The sequence below is a fragment of the Micropterus dolomieu genome, linkage group LG22, assembly GCF_021292245.1.
Source record: "Micropterus dolomieu isolate WLL.071019.BEF.003 ecotype Adirondacks linkage group LG22, ASM2129224v1, whole genome shotgun sequence".
In the NCBI taxonomy this organism is placed as follows: domain Eukaryota; kingdom Metazoa; phylum Chordata; class Actinopteri; order Centrarchiformes; family Centrarchidae; genus Micropterus; species Micropterus dolomieu.
Window position 1 is genome coordinate 14,881,466 of NC_060171.1, and position 14,215 is coordinate 14,895,680.

At 39.7% G+C, this 14,215-nt stretch overlaps 1 protein-coding gene across 2 annotated transcripts; it reads right to left on the minus strand.

The window, feature by feature from the left end:
* Nucleotides 1-1,531: 1,531 nt before the first annotated feature.
* On the minus strand, nt 1,532-14,215 carry LOC123962273 (inner centromere protein). 2 transcript variants are annotated; one of them, XM_046038296.1, is made up of 21 exons: nt 14,026-14,215; nt 12,823-12,971; nt 12,618-12,728; nt 11,881-12,497; nt 11,722-11,764; nt 11,414-11,483; nt 11,197-11,329; nt 11,050-11,083; nt 10,826-10,913; nt 10,552-10,692; nt 10,052-10,069; nt 8,714-8,823; nt 8,506-8,626; nt 8,299-8,409; nt 7,748-7,908; nt 7,468-7,588; nt 5,366-5,446; nt 3,341-3,376; nt 3,059-3,121; nt 2,801-2,951; nt 1,532-2,054 (listed from the first exon to the last, which is right to left on the minus strand). In XM_046038296.1, exons 2-21 carry the CDS (start codon nt 12,960-12,962, stop codon nt 1,879-1,881), a joined length of 2,526 nt encoding a protein of 841 aa, XP_045894252.1. In that variant the 5' UTR covers nt 12,963-12,971; nt 14,026-14,215; the 3' UTR covers nt 1,532-1,878. The 2 variants fall into 2 exon arrangements, with proteins under 2 accessions (XP_045894252.1, XP_045894253.1); XM_046038297.1 differs by lacking the exon at nt 10,052-10,069.

Sequence of the window (14,215 nt, forward strand, 5' to 3'; positions counted from 1 at the left end):
CACCACAAATCTAATTTAACACAACAATAACCAGATTATTGTTGCAGTGTTGGAGGAAGTATTCAAATATTTTACTTAAGTGAAAGTACTAATACCACACTGTAATACTCCCGCAAATAAGTTTACTTAAGTAAAAGTTTTTAAGTATAGTTAGGAAAATGTACATAGTTTTTAAAGTACTCAATGCAGAAAAGTGTCCCTTGTGACTGTTGATGACTATTATTCATGCATTAATGTAAAGTAGGGGTTTTACGGTTGAAAAAAAAATTTAAAAACAGTTTTGTATAAGACTGCAACTACGATTATTTTCATTATGCATTCATTTGTTGATTATTTAATCCACTAATTGTGTGGTTTTTAAAAATACAGAAGAATGTGACAAATGTCGTCACAATTACCCAGGGCCCAAAGTGACACATTCAGTCCAAACCTCAAAAGTATTAAAAAGAAAAGCAGCAAAATCCTCATGTTTGTGAAGCTGGAACCATGACATGTTTTTACATGAAAAATGACTAGTTGCCAGTTAATTATCTGTCAATCAACTAATCATTTCTGCTGTAGTTAGTGTTTGGTAGTTTAATTTTAACTAGAAATGTATAAGCTCTTCATGTTTTGTAAGCAGAAATATAATTTGTAAAATCAGTCAGATAATTGTAATGACATAAAAAAAATACAATATTTCCCTCTAAAATGTAGTGCCGTAGAAGTAAATAGTGGCATAAAAAGAAAGCACTGTAAAATACCTGAAATCTGTACTGAAGTACACTACTTGAGTAAATTAGTTCAATTTCACCACTGGTTACTTTAACAAGTCATGACAAGAATTTAACTTCTGCTCAGTGTGGAAACTATTGTTCCTAATATACTACTGGCATCATCCCACCGATTCTCCCAGTTGTTCAAACAGATCCAGGACCTTGTTTTATTATGACCACAGCTCACGAGTGACCGGTGCTTCAGTTTGAAAATACTGATTATAAACTTGCTATGGTTCCAACTTTCCTATAAATATGTAGATGTAAAGTTTATTCATGACTGCGGAGAGACCGGCTGACAGAACAGACTCACCCTAAGATCCATTTAGTAGTTGTTGTGGAGCTTTGATCAGAGCAGCACATCTTCCTCAGCGGATGAAGTTTGTCCTGCTGGATTTGTAGGTCTTCAAAGTTTTTCCTTCACATCCATGATGTTAAATGACCAATTAAATGCAAGAATCCATTTAGATTGAAAGCAAAATTGAATACTAACTTGTTTTCTGGGGGTGACACTCTGTATGTGGCATACAATCTGACATTACACCGGTGTAAACAACAAAGCCGTATTTCAGTTCGAGGGATCTGGTGATATGCATGCTGCCTCACTGTAAGGGTTTACTGAAAGCTAAATGGAACAGAACCATCACAAATATTATTGGTTCCACTTAGGTTTTATGTAAAGGCCATGCACAACCATGCTACAGCCCCACAGATGTTCTTATCTGGACTGATGTGTATGATGTAATATCCAAACAAAAGCAGCAACCTACACAATATTGTGGTCTTACCATTTTAATGCAATCCCAAACATTGCTATCATTTACAGTCAGTACACACATTATACAAATTAGTTTTTACTGATCACTTGGTAAAAACCTTTCACAAGTTCACACCCAACTGGATTATAATAAACACCCATTTTCAAGTACAAGTGTGAAGCATTTCCTCGCTTGAAATCCATGATATTTTACATAACTAGTAATATTACTAAAATGTTGATGCCTAATACCTTAAAAAAATTTAATATTAGAAATGACAGAGAAAAACGTGACTTTATTGGAAACAGACAAAACAAATATAAAAACTTTGTACACTAATACAGATATACATTGCTGTATAGACATTACTTGTTTCCAATTGGAGGAGAGTGCCAAACAGCAGAGCTGGTGCGTTTAAAATAGCGAGGCTTGCTCTTGTAAAAGATGTTTTCCAGTTTTGGTGGTTCAATTGTTCCGAAGAAAGAGTCTAAATCAGGAGGGTTGAAGTACTGCTTGCTAATAATCTGCTGCAGATTGGCACCTGGGAAAGGAAACAAGTACATGTTTCATTTAAATCTACAACAGGCATGTAACAATCAAAATTTGGAATAAATCTAAATATTGAAATTTACTGTTTGCTGGAAAACCTCTCATTTAACATAAACCTGTTCAGCTTAAATTCTTGAGTCTATTTTCAAACTGTATGTTTTCACTTGTAACATCTCAGGACGAAGACCAACACATGTGCTGGTCTTTAGAGCAGGACAGAGCTGCTACAGTTAGTCTAAACTTTGATAGCATCCACAACTGGCTTCCACAAAGTGGGACCATACTCATGGCAGACAGACACACACAATGTGCAAGTTTAAAAGGTAACCTGTAAACCAATAAACTAATGTTGTTAGTTTTTGATTGGTGCGGACTTGGAACGCTCACTTACTATTGTAGGTTGTCCGCTAGCTAGCCAGACACTAACAATTGCAGCTAATATTAGAACAGAAAATGTGTAACCCACTCCTTATATTAGGAAAGCCTATAAAGAAAGACACAACTTTGCACACTTGCAAGGTATCATCCTTAGTACAATCCCATGCTTATCGCTTCCACATAAAAAAGCCAAAGCTGGACTGTGTGTAGTTATTGTTGCTAACCTGTGATTGGATAATCGCGTTTGAGGGAGGGATTCAGGGAACAGTCACTTTCAGCCTTGAGCATTATAAAACAACTAAAAACAGCCTGGACTACAGACTGAACGTCATCATAAGTTATTACAGTAAATCCTCCTACCTTCTGCCCAGGATGGGATAGGTTTCCTTGGGGCTGACTCATCGTCAGTGGAGTCGTCACTGTTTTGGTCCATCCCGTAATCTTCTGCAGTTTTGGGGATCAAAGGCTTGTTGCCGCCCTTCGGAGTGATGGAGTATGATTGTGGCGATCGCTGCAGGGGAGGATAAATCACATCATGCTCAGGCTTTGCTCTGAAGAAAAAAATCTTTCTAATTTTCATTAGATAGACATTGATTAAAGATGCTTCATTTAATTTACCTCAATATCCACAGTCACATTGAGGCCACCATCTTTTCTTACAGGCGTGCACATTACAGAGCGCTGCAAAGATTGAAAAGAAAAGTGGTAAAAAAATATAAGCACAGCGTGTTTGTTAGCCCCCAGAACACAAGTGTTTTTGATGAGCAACACTAAAGGCACTAAACAACTTTTTAAGAGACAAAACCCAGCTCAGGTAAATGTTTCATGTGTATTATTCCAAAATGTCCCCTTGTTTATTCAACTGAAATTATTTTCAGAGTGGCTGTGTTAAATCCTTACCTCCATGTCCACAGTCATATTCAGGGCAGCAGCGTTCTTCAAAAAGATGGAAAATACAATATTATGTACTTTGTCAATTCACCCAAATAACTGCATAATCCACAGAAAACGAAACACTTTTATATAGACTATTTCAGAAAAGTCAAGTCAAGTCAAAAGTGGTCAAGAGCAAAGTCTATGGGCCTGATTTACTAAAGGTTCGCGAGAGTAAAAACGTGTGTAAACTTGATATCACCAGCAAATTAGCACGTAAAATGATCTACTAACGGTGGGTACGCAGAGTGACGTCTTTCAAAAGCGCAAGATAGCCCCTGTTGTTCATTTAGTACTTTTGCCTTACTGAATATGCAATTTGGGGCGCAACGTGCAAATACATTTACTACACGCAATGTGATCTACCAAGCATAAACACAATTTCACGTGAGCGCAACAGCCTCTGCATTTAATACGTTTGAAAGGAAGGTGCAAATCGCCAAGTGTTGCACAGAGATGGCTGCTGTTATTGTTGCCAGAAGGAGACACAGCCATAATGAAAGTAAACGTAGAGAAGTTAATAATATTATTCTATATCTAATATATAGAAATACAATTATTTTATTTATTCAATGAACTATATGAATAGAATTTCTTTGTATTTTCCTTTAGCTTTGGCAATACTGTAGTATTAACATTCATGCCTGTTCTTTTCTCCGTGAGATGGAAGAGGTAAGAAAGTTGTGTGGCGCTGCGGAGAGCCCCCAGCTGCAGTAGTGCATGGATCACGAGTAAAATTCATCCAGCCAGAGGGAACGATCACCAACTGCTCACAGCGCGCCGGTCATAATATTGCGAGACAACCCATTGTAGGTAACGGAGAGGGTGTGTACAGGGCCAGGGACAGGAGATCCCAGGGCAACCGGGCACGGTCAGTGATTGTTTCCTCTGCTGCTGGCATTTCCTCGCGTCTGAGTCATTCCAGCATACTGTAGCCATTTCTGCTGGGGTTTCCTAAAGCAGTTTTTCCAGGTGTGCTGTCCCAAGTACTTAGTGCAATCTCAGGCAGGTACATACGATTTCCACATACTCAGGACACACTGAACGAAACAAACCAAGGTTTTCGCGCTGTGGCTGCTTTCACTCCGACTCTCCATGGCAGAAACCATTAAAACACGCAAAACCCTAATTTAAATACTCCTACCTCCATTGTGTTTGCTCCTGTTGTCATCTATGCAATAATTCTTAGTAAATCACCCATAACAGGTACTAAAATTGCACATGCAATATTTTAGAATGCACACGCAATTTAGTACTCTTTATTCGGGATGTTAGTAAATCGGGCCTTTGAGTTAACTTTTGCTTATGTTCAGCTGTACATGTGTACCTACACTAATGCCCTTTTACACCAGAATGAGCACATATATGCAAGTTTTCTAAATGTGGATAAAAGCAATAGAAATAGGAGATTGACTCCTTTCACATCGCCAGTAGACGAGTTTGCCTTTTATGCTAGTTGCATCACTGCTGATTGGAGCTGAAAAATACACGTGACTACTGCAGTCATTTGACCTGGGAATGAATGCCTATACAGTTTCACACTGTAGACTACAGACTGCAGGCCAAAATGGCTTAAACACAAATGGAATCGTGCCTTTTCAATTCTGATTTCAACTTCACTTCAGAATTCATGAGACTTTTACGCGACTTTTGTCACAAGTCTGCGCTGGCAGGAGTTAATATAGAATGACGGAGGGAGGCGCTGACAGTTAAAAGTAGCCCATGACATCCTGAGGTTTTGGATGAAATTTGTTCCTCTAAAGGCATTCACATCATAATCCCATCTCTTCTGGCTCCAAATAAGCATCCCCATGTGGCATCTTTGTTATTGTTCTTTTGTGCATGGTGGTTAGTTCAGGAACGCGGAAGTGTTTACACTGGAATTTGATATTGGCCACATACTAAAAATAAAGTGAACAGCCAAACAAATTTTGCTCTGAGGAAAATATCCAAATCCGAGCACTAAGGCTTGCGGTGTGGACGCTGGTTTACCTGTGCATCAGCAGCCTTTTTAGCAGCAGCTTCTCTCTCTTTGGCAGCTTTCTCTTCGGCAGCTAATCTCTGCTGCTCCTCCTAGTACAACAAAAATAAAATAAACACATGAGCAACCAGACAGCTGAATGGCCAAACTAACAAACCAAGAGCTGCTGAATATCTTAATACATTAACTTTAAAATGTGTGTAAACCAGGATTATCCAATGAAAAATATTTTTTTCCTGAAATCTGTACATGCCCATTATGAGACAACTGACTCTCCCATGTGGGGTGTGTGTGTGTGTGTGTGTGTGTGTGTGTGTGTGTGTGTGTGTGTGTGTGTGTGTGTGTGTGTGTGTGTGTGTGTGTGTGTGTGTGTGTGTCTCAGTACTGTAATAGTGATGTGCTTTTCTGTTTGAGGAGCTGATTGCAGTGGTCCGTCCCTGATCTGGAACACCTTGCCCCAGTGCTCCACAGGAGATAAAAGCCCTACCTCCAAGATCGTCTCTCTCTCTCATCCTCCCTGCCAGCAGCTACACCTTTTGGTTTTTTTTTACATGTTTGCTTTAATTGGACACCACAACAGTTTACACCATGATCACCCATCCACACACTTACACTACTGATGTTGCTGACTGACCCATCCCATAATTTAAGCATTATTTTTGGTTAATTTAGGTTACAATAAACCCTGTAAATTGAAGCATTGTGTCTTTCCGACTTTTTGTCATGGCCTTTGAGCACCTCTTTCAAACCATCCATCCTCTCGGTCTAAAATGTGTAACTGGTGATCCTTAAACGAGTGTCCTTTGTCCTTTAAGTGTGAGTCTTGACCTGAGGAGTTAGCCCTGTGCTTTCCTCACTGCATTGGATTGCATACACTAGATTGCTTTTCTTGTGTTTGGGTGTGCGGCCTTTTGGGTGTACCAGTTTATGTCTTAGCATGCTCTTGGGTTTAAAAAAAAACAACACACAAATTTGTGGCATTTGTTGAAAATCCTCCTGAGTTTCTCTGACACTCCAGACACGTATCGAATCACAATATTGTTGCGTTTGATCTTCTCATCCCCTGTAGTGTTGTTCTTCTTCCTGGATCTTGTGGCAATTTTCACAAAGGTCCATTTAGTGTATCCACAGGCTGCAAGTGCCCCTTTCAGTTGGTACTGTTCCTTCTCTCTTGCTTGGGCACTTATTGGTATGTTGTCAGAACTGAAGTCTCGCGGATGAGGGACAAAACGTCTTCTAGTATCTTCAACCAAGTCCAGTTGCCCTTGACTTTAACCTTCTTTGAATGAATAAAGTATTGAATTCTTTTTTTTTTTTTAAAAACACTTACCATTTACTATAACCAATAGTTTGCCCTATGTACACTGCGCTGCAGGAGTGATCTGAAAAGTTTGAGTTTTGATACTTTACAACATGCAGTCTTTTAACAACTTGTCAGTTACAATGCATTCTAAATTGCAATTTATACTTCTGCATCGAATCGATGGCGTAGCCTCTGTGTAGCCCTGTACCCTACGCCGTCGCTACACCGTCACCTGACGTGCACCTCCTCAAAAATGTAACTACACGTTGAGGCAACGCGGACCGTAAGAACTGTGATTGGTCGGCTGGGTAGCCTCGCAATGCCTCCGAGCCAACAGGAAGTGCCCCATACTTTGAAGTAAAATCTACTAGTGGCCAAACCAGTGGCTGTAACATGGTGGATCAATATATTTGACCGTCAAAACCGGAGCGAAATGACTCATTTCACTATCAGAATGTGATCCATTCGGATGATATCATTTGAAAAGGCTATAACACCCTATAACAATTTTACCCCCATTCACATTAGAAGAGGGCTAAACCGGAAGTTAGCCTGCTTGGCCAGCAAAAGTCAACACGGTGGACGATGCAGCGCTACTGCCAACAAGCTGTTGGCGGTTTAATTGCAGAACGACGCCAACGCTCAAGTATAAATGCATGGCTTCGTGCGTAGCTACACACATAGACCCGCCACAGGAGTATAAATCAAGCTTAATGGTGACATTAATTAACTAATTCCCTTTGGACTGCTTAAACTATCACTGTTCAGACGTGTTAAAAGATGTTTTGGTTATAAATTTCTATTTCTTACCAGTCTTTTTTTTTCTTCAAGTGCCTTTTTTTTCTCTTCCAGTTCTCTCCTCTCCTTCTCTCTTGCTGCTCTCTCCAGTTCCCTTTGCAGAGCGAGAGCCTTTTCTTTTTCCACTCGCTCCCTGAAAAACAGACCGCAAATCAGTAAAACAAACTCTGGAGTAAATACAGACCTTTTCCTTATGGTTTTCACTGATGCAAGTTTCAGTGTAACACACCATTACCATGTTCAAAAGTTAATTAGGCTACTTAGTTCAAAAGTAAAAGCAGTCATTACAGACCTTTCAGCAGCAGCTAGTCGTTCTCTCTCCACCTCTCTCTCCCTCTCCTGCTCTCTCTTCAGCTCCAGCACTTTGCGAGCTTCAGCCAGCTTACGAGCTCGCTGTTCCTCTTCCTCAGCCTTCTTCTTGACCAGTAACTCTTGCAGCCGCTTCTCTTCCTCCTTAAGTTTTAGAAAACACAAACAAACAAAAAAAGCCTGTCAGCAAAATGTAATATTGGCAGAACTTCCTGCCACAGGAAAAGAGATGAAAAATGTGTACTTTATATTGATGAGACATAACCTCTTTGAATATGTTTAACAACCATATGAAAATTAATTTTAAAAAAATTAAAAAAAAAAAAAAAAAAAAAAAACACACACACCACTAAAACCTATAGTAAAAATTACTCATCAGCTAGTAGGGTTACATCCACCAGAGTGGACAATAGGCATTATTGTGCAGGATGGGAACGGGCTCTGCATGCACTGACATGTGATAAAGCCTCAGTTTGCTGAGCACAGCTACACCAACGTAAAAACTAAATAAATACTAAAAGAGCATCGTCTCACAGCTTGCTGAATCTTCTTCCGTTTAGCCTCTTCTTCCAACTTCCTCTTCTGCTCCTGCTCGTCTTGACGTTTAACAGCCCCTTTCTTTTTGGCCTTCTCCTCTGCCAGACGCTGCATGTAGAAGCACAGTCACATCAAAGATTAGGGGGAAAAGGGTTATATCAGGGCTATACATGTAGACTGACACACCCCAAATTTGTCGCATACCTTATCATTTTTCTCATCAATCTGAGCCATTTTTTGCTCAATCTTCTTTTTCTTTTCTTGGTCCCTTTGCTCTTCTTTGACTTTGGCCTCAAACACTCTTCTTAGCCTCTCGTCCCTCTTCCTGTAACACAAATTTTATATAAGTAAAATAAGGAAAGGATTATACTAAAATGTCAGTTGAGAGTATATAAAGAGGCTGAGAGTTAACCTTTTAAGTTCATCCTGTTTCTTTTTCTTCTCCTCCTCCATTTTCTTCATTCTTTCCTCCTCTTGCTCCTGCTTCTTTTTAAGAGCTTCCAGTTTCTGACGCTCTTTCGTCTGAGAAAAGAAAACACAGATTTATTAAAGCTACGCTGTCAGAAATCAATTTCTAATGCACTGCAATAGGTGTCCAACATTAAAGCATCCAAAGTAGCAGGTGGCGTGCATTCATGTGGAAACAGATCACCATATGCTTGTAGCAGACGGATGAAGCAAAAATCCACCCTGACAGACTTGGTCATGGTCTTAAAGAGTTAAATCAAAGTTTGTTCTTACACTGCTGAACTGCAGAGATCCTGTCCTTTGACCGGTGATCGTTAGTCTCTAAACTACTGTGTGCGCACAAATTCAACCAGCTAAGTGTAGAGGAAGACATTGCTGGAAGTTACTTTTAAAATAAGAAATAGAAACTTACAGGCAGCTTTCAAGCCTACAATTCTACAAGATGTAGCTGGTTTAAAAGAGATCACCCATTATAACGTGTCTACCGTCATGTCTATGTTAACTAATGTAACTGTTTATCTCATCACAGACAATCACCCAGTACATTACGACAAAGTTCCCAAATACCACTAACAGTAGCTGAATACCATTTGATTACAACAAATTAAACTTGAACATGACCCAGAACCCACTCACACCCCCCCCTCCCCTAGTAAATCTTTATCCACTGACACTCTCATGGCTCCTGTTTGAGATGGATTTTTACTTCACTTTCTACTTCTGATGAAATTATGTTTCAAAGCCAACAAACAGTGAGGTTACCAAAGTTATTTTAGGTGGTTTGAAGCATTGTTAGGTTTAAAGATTACAAAGAATGAGCATTAATGACCCGTGGGATGAGAGACACCATGATGTGGAAACACAGTAGCCCCTTTCACCAATAGACCCTGCCAAATTTCAGGGCTAAATTATTGTGATACGGTTTCGGTTGTTTACATGCAAGTCTGTCTCCTGTGCATAAAAAGTGTAACACAGACTCTGGCTCATATTTAAATTTGTGTTAAACAAAGTCGAACGTTTGAGTGATTCATCTGGAAACGTAGCCAGTGTTTTCTCACTAGAGCCCATATTTAACAACAGCTTTCTAAATCTTCAGCCATCAAACTGTCCGGGCCTTAATTTCAGTTCTGATACAGAGGAAAGCCTGAACATTTACATTTAAATGAGTGAGAAAGGGCCTTATCTAAAAATGTATGTGGTAAATGAGGAGACATTCAATCAAGCTGGGGATATTAGACACCACCAAATGCCCAGACATACAGTGCTTCAACATTACACTTACCACTAAACCAACGCTCAACTGGGGAAGGGAGAAAGAAAAACATCCAAATATTCATAAATGTGACCCACAATATTTTTTAAATTTAAGGACACGCACTCTATTTTTAATACAACAGTTTAAATTTGTGACACTGTTAATTTGTGCTTTTGCAGGTTCCAATATGTTTGGTATTGGACACACACACCTGAAATTATAAGATATCAGGAGTTATGCAGGAAAAATACTATTTATTTTGAATTCACTGCAAAACCAGGCGTCTGTTTTGGGCAAGTGGAGTTTAGTTAGTCAGTATAGATCGAGTCGATCATCAGGATCTCTATCAGGGTCTATCCAGGCACATTGACTGGCATTTGCTAAAATAAAGCTGATTAAAATCTCATCCTCCCTTTAATGAACTGTGTTTTGTACACCTGTTAGTATTGCAGAGCTGCCCTCTTTTACCACCGTCTAGCTCGACAGTCGGGTATTCCACTGCATGACAATGCATCTGTTAAATTCACCTTGTAATCAGTCTTCATAGGCGTGGTGTGTTTAATGAAGGACTTGATAACACCAGACCGGCCAAGGGAATTTGGAGTCATCATTAGCATCTGGTTCTTCTGCACAGTGTGAAGGAAAGATCTCATGTTGGGTCTGATTGCCTATGTATTAACAACAAAGGGAGAAGATATTACAGTTTGGTCGAGAAATCCATTTTTCATTATTATTATTATTATTATACTACATATGTTCCATTATGCATTCAACATCAACACCAAGATTTTTAGGTCTTACGCTTTGACTTTTCTTGGGAGGAGAGAACCTCTTTGTGGGACTTTCCTCTACAGTATCTGGTGCTTTGCGTTTGGTACTCTGGCGTGACCTAGACACAGAAATAACACAACACATAATTTATGCAACAGTCTCATTGTCAGTGTCATTGCAGTCATCAAAAAGTGCAAGAACCTCCCATCTGTCATTTAGGGAAACCCACACACACACACAGACAGAGCAGTTACCTCCGACCTGACTGGGAAGGCTTCTCAGTGACAACTGAAACAGACACAAACAAAGTTGCATTTTTTGATACAAACGTGTTTAAATTACAAGAACTATTAACTCAAATCCAATGTAACAAAAATTCCTAAAATGGAGAGTTCCCATACCTGCTCTCTTGTTGGGAGTGCTCATTTTTTGCTCAGCGGGATACAGTGATGGGGGCGCAAGTTTGGGAGAGTTTGCAGCCACAGACCGAGTAATACGTCCAACAGACGGTTGAATGTGCTGGTTAATCTGGGTCTAAATAATGTAAGCTGATCAATAACCCAAGCATAAAAATCAATTTCCGTTTGACACTCATTAGACAAAGACACATATTCATACCTCTGGAGTTTCCGCTGATTCTTCGCCTGCCGCATTATCCTCTATGTCTGCAGTTGCAGCTTCTAACGGGCTACAGCAGTGAATAAATTAATATGGGTGACGAACACTTTCAAATAAATAAAAGAACATTGAATCATCATGTCTATTCGCATGTGGCTATGGGCAAGTTATGTTGACAAATATAGCAGTCACAGTAAAAAATATCTTCATCAGGATCTCTATCAGGGTCTATCAGGGTAGATTTTTCTTTTCCATTAGGACATCAATATATTCATCTGTGCAAAAAGACATTTTAATCCATTACTTACACCTCTTTTTCCTCTTCCTCTGCAAAGTCCATGCAAGAGTCCTCTACAATTAGAAAAACAGCCAAATATAATAAACAGATTTACAAGAATCAAAGTGAGGCAGAATTTGCTAAAGTAGCATGTTATGAAGTTAACAACCAAATATGGTTTATTTCTCACCATCAACATTGCTGCTACATGTGGAGTTGCCCATACGAGCCACCTTTCTCTTAAGCATGGAGCGGCGTGAGGCACGGCGAACAGACTCCTGAGTCATGCTGTGCCGCAGACCAGCCAGCGAGTGACGTAGCTTAAGGGAGCACCGTACAGAGCTCCGCCGAGAGCTTTGAGCGTCGCCAGCTATTGCAATCTTAGTAGCTGTGCGGCCAGGAGAAGGCTCTGAATTTATGGCAAACTCAGCAGACAGGCGGTCTGCTGTAGAGATGCTGACAACGACCTCAGGTGAAGGTATCTTTGGTGGAGACAGGGCAGTGCTACATATGTAGTCCGACTTGACTTCTGCATCCACCTTGTTATTTTTGTCCACCTCTTCATCCTCTACTAGCACTGGCTTCTTGTTCTCCACCTCCTCAGTTATACAGCTGCCATGAAGTGACTGGCTCACATCCTCTGCCACCTGAGACTTTGTTTGTTTGTTGTTGCGGGTGGTGCGTTTAGGCTGTGTGGTGGTGTTGGTTTCAGAGGTGGAAGACTCGGGAATGACCCCTTCTTCAGCAATTAAGTTCAGTGATTTGACAGAGGAGCGACGAAGGTTACTGCGCTTTCCCTTTGAAAATCTGGACAGGAAAGGAATATTTATTTAGAGTTACAAAAGGCACAACATGTTTAAAATTGCTCAGCTTTAAAGAAAATGTGAAAATGTAGCCTCTACTAAAACAGGAAAGAAAGCAACAAACCTTCTTCTGGCTTGATTTTCTTCCTGACGTCCCACAGACACACGCTTCCTGCGACTGTTCTTTTTCTGTGATGGTGTTTTTGGCATTAATTCTGGTTCAGCATTAAAATCTCTGAAATAAAAAGAAACAGCATAAATTAGTAAAGACAATTATTGAAAAGAACAGATTTCTGAAGATTGTATTCAGTCTGTTACTTCCTGCCTACCTTGAGAACATGCGGTTGGCTTCTTGTTGGATCTCCTCGAGCCAAACCATGTGGACATTATCAATGTCGCTAGTGAATTCTTGTACTTTGCCATCAAACATTTGCATGAGGGATCGCACAGATGACAGTACGGAGTTCATGTTGGCGCCCTGAGGGAAAGATCGCACTCCAGGTCAAGGTGGAACATGCAGTAAAAATGAACTGACACATCACTATAGACCCCATAAACACCAGACTGGTTGTTTCTGATTTAATTTCCTTTTTGACACAGCCTTTATTTTCTGATAAGCAGGATGACTATTTGAACCTACTTATTTTAAACCCCCTTAACGGTAAATTAGAAAAATATAGTCATCAAAAGCAACTAATTTTGCAATTCATCCGGGATTACAGCAGAGTGTACAAGCTGCACCACATACACAAAACCATTACCATTACTGACTGAGAGATCTTGTAAACTATTGATGCTTCACATAGATGAAGACTGTCTCAACCATTTAAGCTACACTGTGAATATTTAAAGTAGTATCACAGTGTCTGTTTAGTGAAATGTCCTCATGTAACGTTAACTTACAAAAAAGGGTCACATCTATACTCTCTTGAAAGGTTAGCATTGTTACAAGGTAAACAATCCATTAAGATCACTGACACAAACAAGTGAAACCCGTTTCATAACAACGAACAACAGTAACATTACCAAACACCAAATCAATACGTAATGGGATCCATTTTGCACTCTTCATGTCTTTGTAGGTGTAACGTTAATCGGTGCATGCGCAATGCCTTATATTCGCGGACGGATTACTGTACAGCAATTTCCTTTAACGTTACATTAATAACAATGAGGTCAACAATAACATAACGTCACTTTTTTCATGTTACAGCAGCACGGATACGTTGTGTTACATGAAAAACAGAACACATTCGCAAAACATAAAACCAAGACGTGAACACAAATAGCTAACTTAACGTTAACGTTTCCATGTTAACACATTCGCTTAGCTAATATTAAACAGTCAAATGCTATCGGCGAGCATGCAGCAATCATTAAATATAACAGTGGTAACAGTTATTGGAAAACATTATAAGCTCATTTAACAGAGATGACGTTAAAGTTTTAATTTAAAAAGTTAAACGGCTAACGGCACGATGTTAGCCAGCTAATGCTAACATTTTCTTTGAAGTCAAAACAATTAGTATTACCTTTGATATCCGCGTTTCAGAAAAAGGAATCCGATGCTCGTTGCTGCGCTAATTTTAAAGGCTAAATCAATCGCATACTGACATAAAAATAAATGTGCTGAAATGTAGGAGTTCCCACTTTCCTTTACAGCTCATGTATAAACTCTCCGGACTGTACTGGAAATCCTCCCCGCTGAAACCGTTTAACTTT

Coding starts and splice junctions, on each gene's coding strand:
- LOC123962273 (XM_046038296.1), bottom strand. CDS start 12,962: ATGAACTCCGTACTGTCATCTGTGCGATCCCTCATGCAAATGTTTGAT. Junction 10,693..10,825: donor CTCCCAAGAAAAGTCAAAGC/GTAAGACCTAAA, acceptor GTTAATACATAG/GCAATCAGACCCAACATGAG. Junction 5,447..7,467: donor TTGAAGAAAAAAAAAGACTG/GTAAGAAATAGA, acceptor TTGTTGTACTAG/GAGGAGCAGCAGAGATTAGC.